Source organism: Otolemur garnettii, unplaced genomic scaffold (assembly GCF_000181295.1).
Source record: "Otolemur garnettii isolate 467f Iridium unplaced genomic scaffold, OtoGar3 scaffold00145, whole genome shotgun sequence".
Classification (NCBI taxonomy): domain Eukaryota; kingdom Metazoa; phylum Chordata; class Mammalia; order Primates; family Galagidae; genus Otolemur; species Otolemur garnettii.
Genome location: NW_003852540.1, coordinates 5,015,842 through 5,033,191, shown reverse-complemented (window position 1 = coordinate 5,033,191; position 17,350 = coordinate 5,015,842). Strand labels below are relative to the sequence as shown.

Here is a 17,350-nt window from a genome sequence, read left to right as displayed (position 1 = left end):
TGAGCTGTGTGACGCCATGGCACTCTACCGAGGGCAATACAGCAAGACTCCATCTTTACAAAAAATAAAAAGAAAAGAAAAAGCTTCTTGAGTAAGATAACAGATAATGAGGAAAACATTGCACATAACCAAAGCAGGAGACTAGAAAGTCAGTTCTTATTGCACTTTTCTTCTCTTTGTCCATTGCTCCTATTGTTTCCCCAGTAAAATATAGAGACTTTTTCTTATCTGGAGCCAGATACTAAAGACTTGCATAAGATTTATGATGTCTCTCTCTGGGCCTCAGTTTTCTTATCTATGAAATGAAGATGGAGGGCACTTCCTGCTTTTCTGTGGTCGTATGGTTACATATCCCTAAAGCTTTTAGAATATAAATAACTGGTGATTTAGAGAAACATTAGAACAAAACATGGAGTCATTTGAGCTTCCTGGGGCTGAGGAATCATCCATGTACACTATGATTCTTTTAAACAAGTTCTGTCAGTATTGAATTTTTTCTTTCCCCAAGAGCTCTGTAAAAATAGTCTTTTCATGCCAGAGACATCAAGGCCTCAGAACTACTGACCTCCTTCTGTGAACATATTATATGGTTTGTGTTTGGCTTAGGATCTTTTTACCAGACCATCCAGCTCCAATCAGAGAGGCTGACTCAGCAGAACTCCTTCAACCCCCCTTCTGAGGGTTAGAGCGCCCCTCCCCTGCCAGTCCAGGGCAGGCTGGGGCTGTTGCTGGCCCTGTTCCCCTGTTGGTGCCGACAGGGAAGGGACACTAGAGCATTGATTCCTTCTGTTCTCCTAGGTCCGATACTGCCAAGTGCCACTTATTCCGAGAAATCCAGACAGTTTCCTGTAGATGTTTTCCGGAGCGTGTCCTCAGTTCTCATCAGTTCTCAGGGCTTGAGCTAAAGGGGTGTCTAAGTTTTATTTATGGCCTAGTCAGGGACCACATTGGTTCTCTCAGTAAAGTCTATCTCCCCTTTGCCTGTTATCTACACAGTCCCCACGTCACCCTGTTAACATCTGGTCTGCCCCTAGAGTTTGCCAGAGATCTCTTTTCCCTTTATTGAAATCTCAACATAATCCCAAAGGTTTTAGGAGGGTAAGAGTCTACATACACACATTTTGAAAAAAAAATTTTTTTTTGAGACAGAGCCTCAAGCTGTCCCCCTGGGTAGAGTGCTGTGCCATCACAGCTCACAGCAACCTCCAACTCCTGGGCTCAAGCAAGTCTCCTGCCTCAGCCTTCTAAGTAGCTGGGACCACAGCTGCCCGCAACAACGCCCAGCTATTTTTTGGTTGCAGTCGTCATTGTTATTTGGCGGGCCCAGGCTGGATTTGAACCCACCACCTTAAGTGTATGTGGCTGGAGCCTTAGCCACTTGAGCCATAGGCGGCGAGCCTGAAATGTTTTATCATGGAAAATTTTGAATATATTCTAAGTAGAAAAGACAGTATGATAAACCCAATGTACCTGTGCCCCAGCTTCACTGATCTTGTTTAATGGACACCCGCCTCCACTCCTCCCACCCCTAGATTATTCTGAAGCAAATCTCACTTGTCATTCCATTTCTACTTTCCTTTTTTATTTTTTGCAGTTTTTGGCCAGGGCTGGGTTTGAACCCACCACCTCCGGCATATGGGGCCAGTGCCCTACTCCTTTGAGCCACAGGCGCCACCTTTTTTTTTTTTTTTTTTTTTTTTTGAGGCAGAGTTTCACTATGTCGCCCTGCATAGAGTGCTATGGCATCACAGCTCACAGAAATCTCAGACTCTTGGGTGTAAGTGATTCTCTTCCTTCAACCTCCCAAGTAGCTGGTACTACAGACACCCACCACAGTGCCCAACTATTTTTTTGTTATTGTCGTCGTTAGCAGGCCCTGGCTGGGTTCAAACCCATCAGCCCCAGTACATGTGGCTGGTGCCCTAACCACTCAGCTACGAGCACCAAGCCTCTACTTTCCTTTCTAAAGAATCCCAAACTCAGCTCAGGGCCCGTAGCACAGTAGTTACAGTGCCAGCCACATACACCGAGTGTGGCAGATTTGAACCCAGCCTGGGCCAGCTAAACAGCAATGACAACTGCAACAAAAAATAGCTGGGCATTATGGCAGGTGCCTGTAGTCCTAGCTACTTGGGAGGCTGAGGCAATAGAATCACTTAAGCCCATGAGCCTGAAGTTGCTGTGAGCTGTGACATAACGGCACTCTACTAAGGGCAACACAGTGAGACTCTGTCTCAAAAAAAGAAGAATCTCAAACTCCTCCCAATTTACACAAGAGAAAGGTATATATTAATTCTCTTCCAGGTTTCATTTCATTTATCCCAGTCAGATCTTCCATGCTCCCCATCTGCTTGGAAGGCAATGTCCCTCTTCTGTTCTCCTGCAATCCTCTGCTGGGGGAACAGGTGACAGAAAAATAGGATCCTCATTCATCTGCCAAATAGGATCCTCATTCATCTTCCCAGCTGGCAGCTTAGCTGGGAAAGGAAGGTTGTTTGGGGCGGCACCTATGGCTCAGTGAGTAGGGCACCGGCCCCGTATACCAAGGGTGGTAGGTTTGAACCCGCAACAACAACAACAACAAAAAAGATAGGAGGGTGTTTGAACATGATGAGGCAGGTAGGAAAAGGAAAGGGCTTGAGTTACTCTTTACTTTCAAGAATACGGTGAGCAAGGCTAGGCACCGCCTGTAATCCCAGCACTCTGGGAAGCTGAAGCAGGTGGATTGCTTGAGCTCAGGAGTTTGAGACCAGCCTGAACAAGAGTGAGACCCCATCTCTACTAAAAATAGAAAAATTAGCCAGTCATTGTGGTGGGCATTGTGGGCATTTTCAGCTACTTGGAAAGCTTAGGCAAGAGGATCACTTGAACCCGGGCATTTGACACTGCTATGAGCTAGGCTAGCACCACAGCTCACAGCACTCTAGCCTGAGCAGCAGAGTGAGACTCTGTCTCAAAAATAAAACAAAATTTAAAAAATAAATCCTTTCCCTGTCCTGTCTCCATTTCAGATGCAGTGGCAGAACGTGGAACATGTTGGTGACCAGAGCCCCTACGTCACCTCTGTCATTCTTCACATTAAGCAGAACGTCCCCATCATCCGTGACAATCTGGCTTCCACACGGAAGTACTTCACTCAGTTCTGCATTAAATTTGCAAAGTAAGTTCTGGAGCATTTTCATCACCGAGTCGACTTTACGTTTTAGAGCATTTTTACATTCACAGACAAACTGAGCAGAAGGCACTAAAATATCCCGTATACACCCGTCCCCCCCCACACACAGTCTTCCTGTTGTCAGCACCCCCCACCTGAGTGGTACTTGATAAATCCACATTGACAACATCATTATCACCCACAGTCCCCATTCACATTAAGGCTCACCCTCGGTGTTATACAGCCTACGGATTTGGACAAGTGTATAATGACATGTGTCTACCATTTTAATACCATACTCAGCTGGACTATTTTTAATGCCTTCCCTTTTCCCCAGCTTGCTCACGATTCAGGTGTTCTTACCATCCAGCTGGGGCACATTCTGGTGCCTGCAGGCAAACTAATTTTAATTTGTACCCAAAAGAAGCATAATAATAAAACTAAATCTGCTACTTAAAGTCACAGATGACAGTAATAGCAATACAGTCGTCAACAATGTCAAGGCAAGCTAAAATAGGGGGCATCCTGTCATTTTGTCACCATTAGATCAGTGGTTCTCAACCTTCCTAAAGCCATAGCCCTTTAATATAGTTCCTGTGGGTCACAACCCAGAGGTTGAGAACCACTGAATTCGATGGACCTAAGCACCCCTTGCCCAGGTTGGGATAATTAAAATTATTATTATTATTTTAGAGACAGAATCTCACTTTGTCACCCTTGGTAAAGTGCCATGGCATCACAGCTCACAGCAACCTCCAGCTCCTGGGCTTAGGCAATTCTCTTGCCTCAGCCTCCCGAGGGAAGTGCCTGCTACAACGCCCGGCTATTTTTTTGTTGCTCTTTGGCTGGAGCCAGGTTCAAACCCGCCACCCTCAGTACATGGGGCTGGGGCCCTACTCACTGAGCCACAGACGCTGCCCTAATTAAAATTATTTTTTATATGCATGTTGTCTCCTTAAGAGTAGAAACCATCAGTTCTGTCTCTTCCGAACTTTCTCTTCCTCCCTCCCCATAGTATGTATCATGTACATGGCTGCTAGGATTTATCCGCTGGTAGGCATTCCTGGGTCCAGGGAAAGTATGAGAAATGGGGCTGAGCAAGTCAGGGAGCTCCACTGCTCTAGGAGATGGAGTGCACACCACATGTCTCTTGCCACATCCTTGTGTGTGGCTTTCATTTTGAAGCAAGGGAACAGTTTGGTCCTTTGCCAGTCAGCATCTGGCTGTGGCACTGGCTCCCATGAGACCAGGTGATATAGAAGGTCACTATCTTCTCTAACCAATTATCAAATGAGCGTGTTGGCAGCCTGCTCAGGAAAGGGCCTCAAGAAGGTCATCCCCAACCACGCTACTGCATTTGGGTTAGTCTCATCCAGGTCCCAAATGGTGATTCAGGACTCCAAGTTTCTGTCTTCCCCAAATCTCTCCCAGTTTGTGTTCAATTAGGGCTTTGCCTTTCCCTCATAAATAAATCCCTGAGGAGCCACAATTATGGAATGGCTTCTAGTGTTAACTTGAGTTTCTAGTTTGTCAAGAAAGGATAGAGTGGACTCTCCAGGGAGGCATTAATGTTTGCAGTAAGGCAGATGGACCAGGAGTTGAAATTCCCTTCACTCTCTGGGTGCTCATTACTGTGTGTTAGAAGCATTGCTGATAAATCACCTGGTGACACCCCCCCCCCCCGAATGGCTTATAGAAGTAGCGTCTGTGTAAAAATTTACTATGACTGAAACTCTCTAGTGTGGTTGCTCAGGGGTCTAGTTGAGCTTACGTGAAAGTGAACAAGAAGTCCATTGACTTAGCTAGTGCCTACATCAGCCTCACATTCTCTCACGGCCCTTTAACTTTATTACTAAGTCCTTATCGAGTGAAGTGGGAATAGGATGCCCATCTCTTACATCTGGAAAAGTTCAACTTATGATCTAGAAAGTAGTTTTTGGTTTAATCCATGGTACCCTCTCATCCTTGTAAAATCCCAGCCAGCGGTTAGAAACCTCAGAAATGGGAGTTATAAAGAATCCCAGCCAAGCACAGTAGCCACCACCATCATGATGGCCCAGAGAAGCCCTTGGCAGTTACCCAGCACATCTCGGGAACTTCACCTCCAAAGGCGCATATCTGGTCTCCCTCCTCCCCCCAGCCTAGTACATAGCCAGTTCAAGGACACCCCAAAGCTACTTTAGTGTGAAGTAGCTTAGGGTACAGAGTGTCTGTACAGTTGCAATTAGTTATAAATTCAGTCTCACATTACTTGTTGGGGCCTGATTTGCAGCACTAAAGAATCCCTTCCATGTAGTCCTATGTTGCACTTCCTCCTGATCAGCAGGCCTTCCCCTAGATCTGATCTCTGGACCTTTCCTTTCCCTCCCCACCATTGCCCAGCCATAGATGTTTCCTTTTGCCTTCTTTTGGGGTCTGAAGCAAGAGCAGCTTTTCCTGTTGAGACATCAAGATCCACCCCGTGGTCAAAACTGCGGTTTGAACCACAAGCAATTTCCCTCTTCCACTAAGCTGACTCTCTTCCATTCAGTTATGGAGATTATAAGACATTCTATGAGGAGTTGTTGGGAGGATAAAGTGACATGTAAACTTCTTGGTAAAGTGCTGGTACTGAGCTGACATTCAAAAAGTGATAGCTGCTGCTATTACTTAAACATTTATTATTTATTCAACATGCATTTACTTGAGCACCTCCTGTGTCCCACACACGAGAGTTAGGTGCTTTGGCTTAACAGATATGGGCCTGCATTCACTTGCCTTAATAGTCAAATGAAGAGAAACAGACACATATGTAATTAAGTTTGATAAAAGAGAGGCCTTTGGACTCTATATATAGCACGGTGGAGATGGCTGAGGAAAGGCGTCCTGGAAGAGACGTCCTTGCACAGGGCCGAGTGATGTGTGTGTACTGACCCACAGGCCCTAAGAAAAGGCATTCCAGGCAGAGGGAGCAGGATCAGGAGAGGCACAGAGACATTAAGTAACCAGCAGCATCATGGGATCCACAGGCAGCCCAGCGGATTGGAGCATAGCAAGCCAGGGCGTGGCATGATGCTGAAGACATAAAATCGAGACTCAAGGAAGCTATTAAGCCCCATTTTGGCTGTCTGCAGCCATTGTGAGAATTTTAGTCCGGGGAGGGACTTGATTTGATCGTATTTACATTTGAAATAAATGCCTTTGGCAGCAGATGGGTTAAAAGGGATAAGGCTCCAGGCACTCTACCCAGGGGGACAGCTTGAGGCTCTGTCTCAAAAAAAAAAAAAAAGGGATGAGGCTGAAGGTAGAGACCAGTTAGGAGACACTTGGAAGAGTTCCTCTGAGAATTGAGGAGGACAGTAGCCATTGGGACAGCCAGGCAGGGTGGATATGGGGATTCAGGAAAAGAGTTGATGACTGATTAGATTTGGTGGTTGAAAGTAAGGGAGCAGCCATGGGTAGCTCTTGGTTTCTTTCTTAGATGATTGGGTAGATGAGACCCAGTCCTGCATTCCAGGTAGGGCTAAGGTTGGATGTGCTAGGATTTCCATTAAGATATCCAGTGAGTCATTCGATATTAGAGTGGGTGCAAGTGTATAAGGGAAGATACTGAGAGATTGAAGAAGATGGAAGTTACTGGCCTTGGAGCAACATTTAAAGAGTGAGGACAGAAGTGTTTGGCAGCCTTAATCTAAACCTATAAGTTCTGCTTTATTTTCATCCTCTTTCCCTTGGTCATGGGCCTCTATTGCCTTGATTGTAGGCATTCCTAGTTTCTACATCTTCTGTTCTATACCAGTACAACCCAGCTTTCTTGACACAAGCCTCTACAGTGTTTTTTCTGAAAACTGTCCTCAGGCTGAGTGCAGTGGCTCACAACTGTAATCCTAGAACTCTGGAAGGCCAAGGCAGGTGGATTGCTTGATCTCAGGAGCTCTAAACCAGCCTTAGCAAGAGCAAAATAAAAAAACTAGGTAGGCATTGTGGCAGGCACCTGTAGTCCCAGCTACTCAGGAGACTGAGGCAAGAGGATCACATGAACCCAAGAGTTTGAGGTTGCTGTGAGTTGTGATGCCACTGCACTCTACCCAGGGTGACAGAGTGAGACTCTGTCTCCAAAGGAAAAAAAAAAGCCCTCCTGACCTATTCTAATTTCATTCTTTATTTCCTCTAGACCAGCATCACAGCCCACATGGTCTAGGTTATCCTTCAGACCCCAGTACTTTTTTAGAGGATCATGTATTTTGTTTCTTGATCTGACAATTACTTCCTTAGCAGTTATTTCCTGTTTAGGGCCTGTTTTAAGACCTGGTAACTACTTCCTGCATATTCTGTTTTTATATCCGTTCACATGTTTTCATCTACTAGTAATAGAACCCCAGACTTAAATGGCATGTGAGTTTTTTATTTCATCAATTAGAAATCCAGAGGTAAAACAGTTCTGAGAGTGGCTGATTTGATGGTTCAGCAATGTCACTGAAACATGTTCTTAGCTGGGTGAGGTGGCTCACACCTATAATACTAGCACTTAGGGAGGCTAAGGTGAGTGGATGGCTTGAGCTCTCAGGAGTTCAAGACCAGTCTGAGCAAGAGCAAGACTCACCTCTACTAAAAATAGGAAAATTAGTTGGGCATTGTGTTGGCTGCCTATAGTCCCAGCTACTCAGGAGGCTGAGACAAAAAGATCTCTTGAGCCCAAGAATTGGGGTTGCTGTGAGCTATGACAGCACAGCACTCTACTCTGGGTGACAGTGAAACTCTGTCTCAAAAAAAAAAGACCCAATTCTTTATCATGCTATACTGGGCCTGACTTTATCCTCAGAATGGTAGTGATATGGCAGTGCTAGCTTTTATATCCAAATGCAATAATAACCTAAGGTAGTAGTTCTCAACCTTCCTAATGCAATGTTGTATTTTCATTATTACAAAGGGGTCGAGACCCACAGGTTGAGAACTGCTGCCCTAAGGGAAGAAGGGAGAGTCTTGCCCCAGTCTCAGTGAAAGTCCTCCCCTCTGGCTCGGCGCCCTTAGCACAGTGGTTACAGCACCAGACACATACACCGAAGGTGGCAGGTTTGAACCTGGCCTGGGCCAGCTAAACAACTACAACTAAAAAATAGCCAGGCATTGTGGCAGATGCCTATAGTCCCAGCTACTTGGGAGGTTGAGGCAAGAGAATCACTTAAGCCCAAGAGTTTAAGGTTGCTGTGAGCTATGATGCCACGGCACTCTACTGCGGGTGACATAGTGAGACTCTGTCTCAAAAAAAAAAAAAGAAAGAAAGAAAGTCCTCCCCTCTAGTCTGATTGGGCCATCTTCTTAGATAATGTCCCTTTCCTAGGACCAAAAACAAACAGTCGCCAAGGGAATGCCATGCTCTGACTGTCTTAACAATAGCTAGAAATCATCTCCGAAGTTAAGGTTGGATAGGATCAACTTTTTCTTGGCCTATCAAGGCTTATGTTAGGCAATACCTAACAAAATTAGTGCTTGGGTTGGAAGAAAAAAGAAAGCAGTGGGCACTGGTGGGCAACAATAATGTCTACCTTGCTTGTCAGTTTTCTTACGGAAGTAAGTGAAACTTCAGAGAAAAGTTTCTGCAGTTCTTTACAGAAAAGAAAATGAGCCTAACTTGTCACTTCTTTTTTATCCACAGCTCTTTCATTCCTAAATTCATCACCCACCTCTTCAAGTGCAAGCCAATTAGCATGGTGGGAGCAGAACAGGTGAGATGAACTCCTGTAGAGCCCTTGCCTTGCAGTTTTTGTCAAGGATCAAACACATCCTTCTAGTACAGATCTGTTCTGGATAGTATTGATAGCCTGGCAACTTTCTTCTTTCTTTAATCCATTTATTTTTCAAAATTGTGTTTGAGCACCTGCTAAGTACCATGCTTCATTCTGGGTGCAAGGTTTGCCCAGTGAACATGACAGAGTAAGTCTCCCCTTCATGACACTCACATTCCAGTTGGAAGAGACAGATATTACACAAGTTAACAAATCAATTAGAAGATAATTTCCACTTTAGATGAGGATACTGAAGGTTGGAAAGCACGAGAGAGTATTAGCCTGATATTAGACAGTCACAAGAGGCTTCTCTGGGAGCTGAACTTGAGAGGACTAGGAGAAAATGTTCCAGACAGAGGGAACACGATGGTTCTTATTATTTTGGGTCCCTTAATGGCTGACACAGAGACCACTTTAGAGTAGCAAGCAAGGAAAGGCTTAGCTGTTGGGCACTGAGCAGCTCTGTTCATCTCACCCACGGAGTCCTCTTGATTAGTCCCACTCTGTTCACATGAATTCTGTGCTTTGGGATACTCCTCACAGTTTGTGGCACCTTAGCTGTGAAGTGAAGCCATCTCTTTTCAGCCACTACCTGTTTGCACTATCTGAAATTTGAGCAGTTTGAGTTCAAAGAGCAGTTTAAGCTACTTGAAAAAGAAGCCAATAATAATATTCAACTCCTAATTCTTCCAGAATACCCACTTTGATGCACACAACTTATATGCCAATCAAAGATGATTCTTATATATTCATTGAAATAATCCTCCCTAGACTTCAATCTGTCAGTGCCTAGAAAACATGTTTCAGTTACTTTTTATATTTGAAAGAACTCAAACTGTATTTTTAAGGAAAAAGGTTATATAATTCAAGACATTTCCACAAATCTCACTCTTCCACCAAAAGAGTTGACTTGATAGAGGCTCAGCTATTGCCCAGGGCCCTGCCACAGCACTGGCCCCTTGCTCCACTGGCCTGAGTCATGTCTTAGTTGATTGGCAAGTTGGCACATGCCACAGCTCATTGTGGGTCCCTCATGAAGAATCAGAGGAGGGGCTCTGCGCCTGTGGCTCAAGCGGCTAAGGCGCCAGCCACATACACCTAAGGTGGCGGGTTCGAATCCCCAGCCCAGGCCTGCCAAACAACACTGATGGCTGCAACCAAAAAATGGCCAGGTGTTGTGGTGGGCGCCTGTAGTCCCAGCTACTTGGGAGGCTGAGGCAGGAGACTCGCTTGAGCCCAGGAGTTAGAGGTTGCTGTGAGCGTGATGCCATGGCACTCTACCCAGGGGGATAGCTTGAGGCTCCGTCTCAAAAAAAAAAAAAGAATCAGAGGAGGATGTGTGGTCATCCCCTGATATCTGTGGGAGATTGGTTGTAGGACCCCATCGAGTAACAAAATCTGCAGATGACCAAGTCCCTGATAGGTAATAAAATGGCATAGTATTTGCATATAACCTACACACAGCCTCTCGCAGACTTTAAATCATCTCTAGGTTACTTATGCCTGATACAACACAAATGTTATGTAAATAGCTGTTAAACTGTGTTGTCTAGGGAATCCTGATGGAAAAATGTCTGTACATGTTCATTAGAGACACAATTTTTTCCCAAATATTTTTGATCTGCAGTTGGCTGAATCCATGGCTGTAGAATCCGTAGACACACAGGGCCAGCTGTATAGTACCTGTGCATAGCAAGATCTTTTGAATCTGGGAAGTGCAGTGTGTGTTCTGTTCTCCTCTGCTAAGTGAACAACCTTCCTAAGTTGTGAAAGGACGCAGTGGTCCAAGCTTTAAGGTCACATGCTGTAGAATCACAAAGCTGAGTTTTTTCTCTGCAGCCTGGCAACTGTTTTGGCCTGAGACAAGGTGCTTAAGCTCCAGCACTTCCTCACCTTTGAGAAGGGGATAATCATAGTCCTGCTTTACAGAGTTGTCATGAGGATTGAACAAGATAATGCACATGGAGTGCTTGGCACAAGTCTGGCTCATGTAAGCCCTCAGTAAATGCCAACTCTTCCTAATTTTAAGTTTTTTAAGACCAGGGCATGGCTTTGCTTTTGTCTTCATTCCCCCTTTCTCTAATATCTTCTCTACATCCAGGCTGCACAGTGGCATCTCCTCAGGACTTACTGCTGGCTGGCTGGCCAACCAGCTTTGGCTAGAGTCAAAAGTGTTCTCAGAACCTCCTGTGCAGTTATGTGGATTCAAACTCTGATGGCGCCTGACTATAACATTTCAGTGTTTTCAAATTCTGACCCTTGCATGTCATGAGCATGGAACTAATTCCCTCCACTGGAAACAGAGTAATGTCCTAACTTGTTTCATTAGCACATGTTCACTCAGAATTAATTCTATCCACCTCATTGTCATGTGTAATCAGAGTGGGTGTAGAATGATTAAGATCTATGGTCAGGCGTGGTGGCTCATGCCTGTAATCCTAGCACTCTGGGAGGCTGTGGTAGGAGGATCCCTTGAGCTCAGGAGTTTAAGACCAGCCTGAGCAAAAGCAAGACCCCATCTCTACTAAAATTATCAAAATATTAACCCAGCATTGTGGCAGGTGCCTATAGTCCCAGCTATTCAGTAGGCTGAGGCAAGATGATCACTTGAACCCAGGAATTTGAGGTTGCTGTGAGCTGGGCTGATGCTACAGCACACTAGCCTGGGGCAACAGGGTGAGACTCTGTCTCAAAAAAAAAAAAAGAAAGAAAAGAAAAAATCTATATATCTGGAAGAAGCTTCAGGGTTCTTACTATTTTTCTGGCTCTAAACTGGATGAAGCCACTGGGACACAAAGTTGACTCATTGGGAACATGTTTTCATGACTCTGCAGCTTTTCCCAGGCCTTGCTAACTGATTTAGTGTCTAATAACCATGACATTTTCATTTGTCACATAAATCTAATGTTGTATCTATTTTCCTAAGATTTTATTCTTCTTTAGAAGAATATTAGACTAATCAGCTCAGACCCAAAGCTAACATCTTCATAGAAATATCAGCTTGACCAGTGTTTACTTCCACCGTGATGTGGATGAGAAAACCATCTGTTGGGACTGGACTTTTACTTAATTGACCCCAGGCAAATACAAGCTAGGACTGCGGATTCAGCCTAGACTGGAGAAGGCGTGGGTAGGGTAGAAACCACAGGGCAGTGTGGTCCTTGAAGGATTCTTACATGAAATTCAGGTTTGGCTGGGTCCATGCTTGTCCTGAGTGTATAGGCCTTGAAACCCAAGCAGTCACGTAACTGTGGGCACGTTCACTCAGGCAGCAGAACCATAGGAATTAAGAAGTTGACAAGATGTTCAGAGACTGGAACAGATTCCGCCCCGAGTCATGGAGTGGCTGTAATCCAAGCTGTAACAAAAGCTGTGAAATTTAAAGCTAAAATTTAGCCTAATCTCAGCTGTGTCTGCTTTGCCACAAAGGTGCTAGATTCTAAATTTAGGTTAAGCTTTAATACTTATTCTGAAAAGGGAAAAGGAGACATTTTCCTGCTCTTTCTTCTGTTCCTGATTGCTATATAAAGTGAGTGATTTATCTTTGGGTCCCAGAGTCCTCTTGAGCAATTGCAAGGGCGCATGGAGCTGAACCATACTGGCATTTGTAATGCTTCTTGCTGGTTTGTAATTTTCAGAGACTCCTGTGGGATTTGCAGGGTCATTAATTAGTCTTATAGCTGTGGTCGTCTTATGAATGAGCGCACAGTAGAAATGGAATCCATGTGCCCAAACTTCCCGTAGAGAAAGCAGCACGGTGCAGGGTAGGAAAAGGAGACTTGGGGTCCAGTGCCCACGCCCTTGTTAATAGTCTCTGTGGTCACAAACAGTTGCTTCCCTGTTCTGAGCTCCATTTCCTCATGTTTAACTGAGAGCACTGAATCAGACATTCTCAAAAGCCCCTTCCAGAGCAATTAATGATGGAGTCTAAAGGACTTTGAGCAATATATTGCATGTCTATGAAGTTATCATCTTTCTCTTTCTGTTATTTTTATATACTATATTGACTTTTTAAAATTGTGGTAAAATACACAAAATGTAAAATTTACGGTTGTAGCCATGTTTAAGTGTACAGTTCAGTGGCAGTAAGTACTTGCACTTGGTGAGCAGCCATCAGCGCCATCACCTCCAAGACTTTTTTTTTTTTCTTTTCAAGACAGAGTCTTGCCCTGTCACCCACACTAGAGTGCAGTGATGTCAACCTAGTTCACTGCAACCTCCAACTCCTGGGCTCAAGTGATCCTCCTGTATCAGCCTCCCAAGTAGCTGGGACTACAGGCGCCCACCTGCTATCATACCCACATTATTTTTTTTTATTTTTAGTACAAATGGGATCTCACTCTTGCTCAGCCTGGTCTCAAACTCCTGACCTCGAATGATCCTCCCACCTCAGTCTCCCAGAGTACTAGGATTATAGGCACGAGCCACCACACCTGGCCTCTAGACCTTTTTCATCTTTCCCACCTAAAGCTCTATAACCATTAAACAATAACTCCTCATTCTTCCTCCCCAGCCCCTGGCAACTATGTCCTACATAGTTCTGTCTCTGTGAATTTGACTGCTCTGTAGGTAGAATTATACAGTATTTGTCTGTTGTATTTGGCTTATTTCACTGAACATGACGTCTTCAAGGTTCATCCATGTTGTGTCATGTGCCAGAAATTCTTATCCTTTTTAAAGCTGAATAATAGCCCATCATATGGATTACCATATTATAACCCTATTGACTTCTTTTTTTTTTTTTAGAGACAGTCTTACTTTGTCGCCCTCAGTAGAGGGCTGTGGCATCACAGTTCACAGCAACCTCAACTCCTGGGCTTAGGTGATTCTCTTGCCTTAGCCTCCCAAGTAGCTAGGACTACAGGCACCTGCCACAACGCTCAGCTATTTTTTTGTTGCAGTTTGACTGGGGCTGGGTTTGAATCCACCACGCTCAGTATAGGGGGCCAGCGCCCTACTCACTGAGCCACAGGTACCAATAACTGATTAACTCAATTCAAGGCTGGGCATCCATAGCTCAGCAGTTAGAGTTCTGGCCTCATACACCGGGGATGGCGGGTTCGAACCCAGCCTGGGCCTGCCAGATAACAATGACAACTGCCACAAAAGAATAGCCGGGCATTGTGGCGGGTGCCTATAGTCCCAGCTACTTGGGAGGCTGAGGCAAGAGAATTGCTTAAGCCCAAGAGTTAGAGGTTGCTGTGAGCTATGACACCATAGCACTCTACCGAGGGTGACATAATGAGACTCTGACTCAAAAAAAAAAAAGAAAGAAAAGAATTTGAGACTAGTCTAAGCAAGAGTGAGACCTTGCCTCTGCTAAAAACAGAGAAGCTAGCAAGGCGTTGTGGCGTGTGCCTGTAGTTGCAGCTACTTAGGAGGCTGAAACAAGTAGATCACTTGAGCCCAGGAGTTTTGAAGTTGCTGTGAGCTATGATGTCACAGCACTCTACCCAGGGCAGCACAGTGAGACTCTGTCTCAAAAAAAAATAAATAATAAATAAATAATAGTAATAGTAATAGCCCAGTTCAGTGGCTCATGCCTGTAATTTTAGCACTCTGGGAGGCCAAGGCAGGTAGATTGCTTGAGTCCCCCAGTTAGAGACCAGCCTGAGCAAGAGTGAGACCCCATCTCTACCAAAAACAGAAAAACTAGCTGGGCATTGTGGCAGGCGCCTGTAGTCCAAGCTACTCAGAAGGCTGAGGCAAAAGGATTGTTCAAGCCCAAGAGTTTGAGGTTGCTGTGAGCTATGATGCCCCTGCACTACCCAGGGCAACAGAGTGAGATTCTGTCTCAAAAAAGAAATTAATGATAATTTTTTACAGCAAAGTAGAAAATTGTCAAATCTGATAAAGATCTATATGAATAGTTATAAGAGGATATGGATTACATGGATCTATCCATTTGTCAAAATAACACAGTTAAGAATTGTGCATTTCAACATATATAAATTTTACCTTTAAAAAATTATATGAGAATTGGGAAGTGAAATACAGCAGGATTCTTCATTCTTGAACTACTGACATTTTGGGCCAGAGAATCCTTCATTGTGGGATGTATTAAATAGCATTCACTACTTCTGGCCACCAGATGCTAGTGACATCTTCTCATGTCTCTAGACATTGCCAGATGTCCCCCGGTGTGGGAGTAAGAAACAGAAATCACCTCTCATTGAGTCCCCTGGAGTAGAGACATAGCTGAGAATGCTGAGATATTTTTGGTGTTGAAACTGGGACGTGAGCACCTGAGAGCTCACTGTGCCTTTCTGTTTACTTCACATATGTTTAAAACTCTTCATGATAACAAGATTTTTTAAAATAGTAGTGGCCCATCCCCACCAAGGTTTTCACTACTATTGATAGCCTTGATGCCCACCAAGAATTGTAGGAGGCTCTTTAAAAAGGAAAAGTTCTCCCTAACAGCTGGGCACGGTGGCTCACACCTATAATCCTAACACTCTGGGGGGCCAAGGCAGAAAAATCACTTGAGATCAGGAGTTTGAGACCAGCCTCAGCAAGAGCAAGACTCCATCTCTACTAAAAATAGAAAAGTAGGCAGGTGTGTGGGTACCAGCTACTTGGGAGGCTGAGGCAGGAGGATTGCTTGAGCCTAGGAGTTTGAGGTTACTGTAAGCGAGGCTGAGGCCATGGCACACTAGGTGGTGGCAATAGAGTGAGACTGTCTCAAAAAAAAAAAAAAAGTTCTCGTTCTCCCTGAGTGGTTTCTATTGCTGGGTGATGAACTTCTAAAGGCATAGCAGACTAGCCGCCCTCACAGAACAATAGCCTGTCAACATCAGCCAGCCCATACTACCCTAAAAATTATTTCTGAGGGGCACACCAATTTGGCAGTGACCACTCTTGCCCTGTGCTTCATGCCTAAGGGGATTAACCTTTAGCTTTGTTCAAAGATGAAAAGTAGCAGATTTTTATGATACATGGTACCTTTCATCTTCATTCAGTACAGGCAGCTGCTGAATCTGTCAAACTATTTCCCGCCTTTTTTGTCTGCATTGATTTATGTAAAACCTGAGACCAGCTGTCTGGTAAAGACAGAATTTTATTGTGACTGGCCAGGGAATGAAAGTGTCATATCACCCTAGATATGGGAGACAAAAAAGAATTATGTCTGGTTTGTTCAAAACTCTTCCTGTCACTTAAGACTATATAATTATTTATGCATATAATATATCTCTGGGAAGTAGAAAATAGAGAAAAAGTAAGAAGTATCCCATATGTTTTTAAACATTGGGGTCCCCCCCCCCCAGCTAAGACATGGCTTTGATTTTGAAAAGGCTCTCAAAATTTGCTGCACGGAAGACAAAAGTTAAATCCTTGCCAGTCCTCAGACGGCATACTTTAAAAAAGTTTTCCAAAATACTAAAAAGCATAGAAAATAATGTGAAGAACACCAGCTCACCAGTCAGCTCAGTAAAATTTGTAACATGTTCCCCACATTTGCTTTAGATCATTTTTATGTAAAGTAAGTCATTACAGTTATTACTAAGCTGCCCCCCCACCGCCTGGACCCCCTGCCCAGCCCTTCCTCTCTGCCCAAAGGTAAACACTATTCTGCTTTTGGCTTTCATCATTCCCATATGTGTTTTGGAGTGTTATATGTGTACATATTCACAAATGATACGCGATTTTGTTTTGCATATTTTTAAACTTTATATAAGTGCTATTATATATTGCTTTTTTGGCCCAACTTATGCTTTTTGAGATTTATCCATGTTGGTCTATGTTATTTGCATTCATTCTTTTCAACTTCAGTATCATATTCTATTCATGAATATGCTGCCATTTGTTTATTCATTCTCCCATTGATGGACATGAAGGTGGTTTGCAGTCTTATGTTCTTACAAACAGTAGATGGATACAGGGAACCTTTTTTTTACATAGGCAAGAATTTCTCTAAAGGATGTAAGCATAAATGCTGTGTTACAGACTACATGCTTCTTCGATAACGAAAACATGACTGAATTTCCCCTGATACGCTTCCCCTGATTCACACTCTCACCATGAGTGTGAATGTCAGTGCCGTATCCATGCCAACACTGGATTTTCAACCTTTTTATCTTATTTTCAACCTTTGTCTATCTGATGAGTATGAAATGGTATACGTTTGTGGTTTTAATTTGCATTTTCCAGTTACTAGCACGGCTAAGTATCATCTCACATGCCTGTGGGGCATCTGCATTTTCTCTTTTGTGAGTCGTGTGCACATTCCTTGCCCTTTTGTTGCTGTCCCTGTTGAGGTGGCCGATCTTACTGATCTGCAGGAATCTTTATGCGTTCCTCATAGCTTTCCTTAGTCCATGTTGCACATATCCTCTCCTGATTTGTGTCTTATCATTTGCTTTGCTTGTGCCTTCTTTTTTTTTTTTTTTTGAGACAGAGCCTCAAGCTGTCCCCCTGGGTAGAGTGCTGT

At 44.1% G+C, this 17,350-nt stretch overlaps 1 protein-coding gene across 1 annotated transcript in view; it reads left to right on the top strand.

The window, feature by feature from the left end:
- The first annotated feature begins 3,015 nt into the window (after positions 1-3,015).
- LOC100960007 (vacuolar protein sorting-associated protein 53 homolog) overlaps positions 3,016-17,350 on the top strand; it is a 26,195-nt gene continuing 11,860 nt past the window's right edge. The window contains exons 1-2 of the mRNA XM_003799104.3: positions 3,016-3,160; positions 8,790-8,859. Of these exons, the coding sequence (XP_003799152.2) occupies positions 8,842-8,859 (18 nt within the window). The 5' untranslated portion in view covers positions 3,016-3,160; positions 8,790-8,841. The remainder of the gene's footprint in view (positions 3,161-8,789; positions 8,860-17,350) is intronic.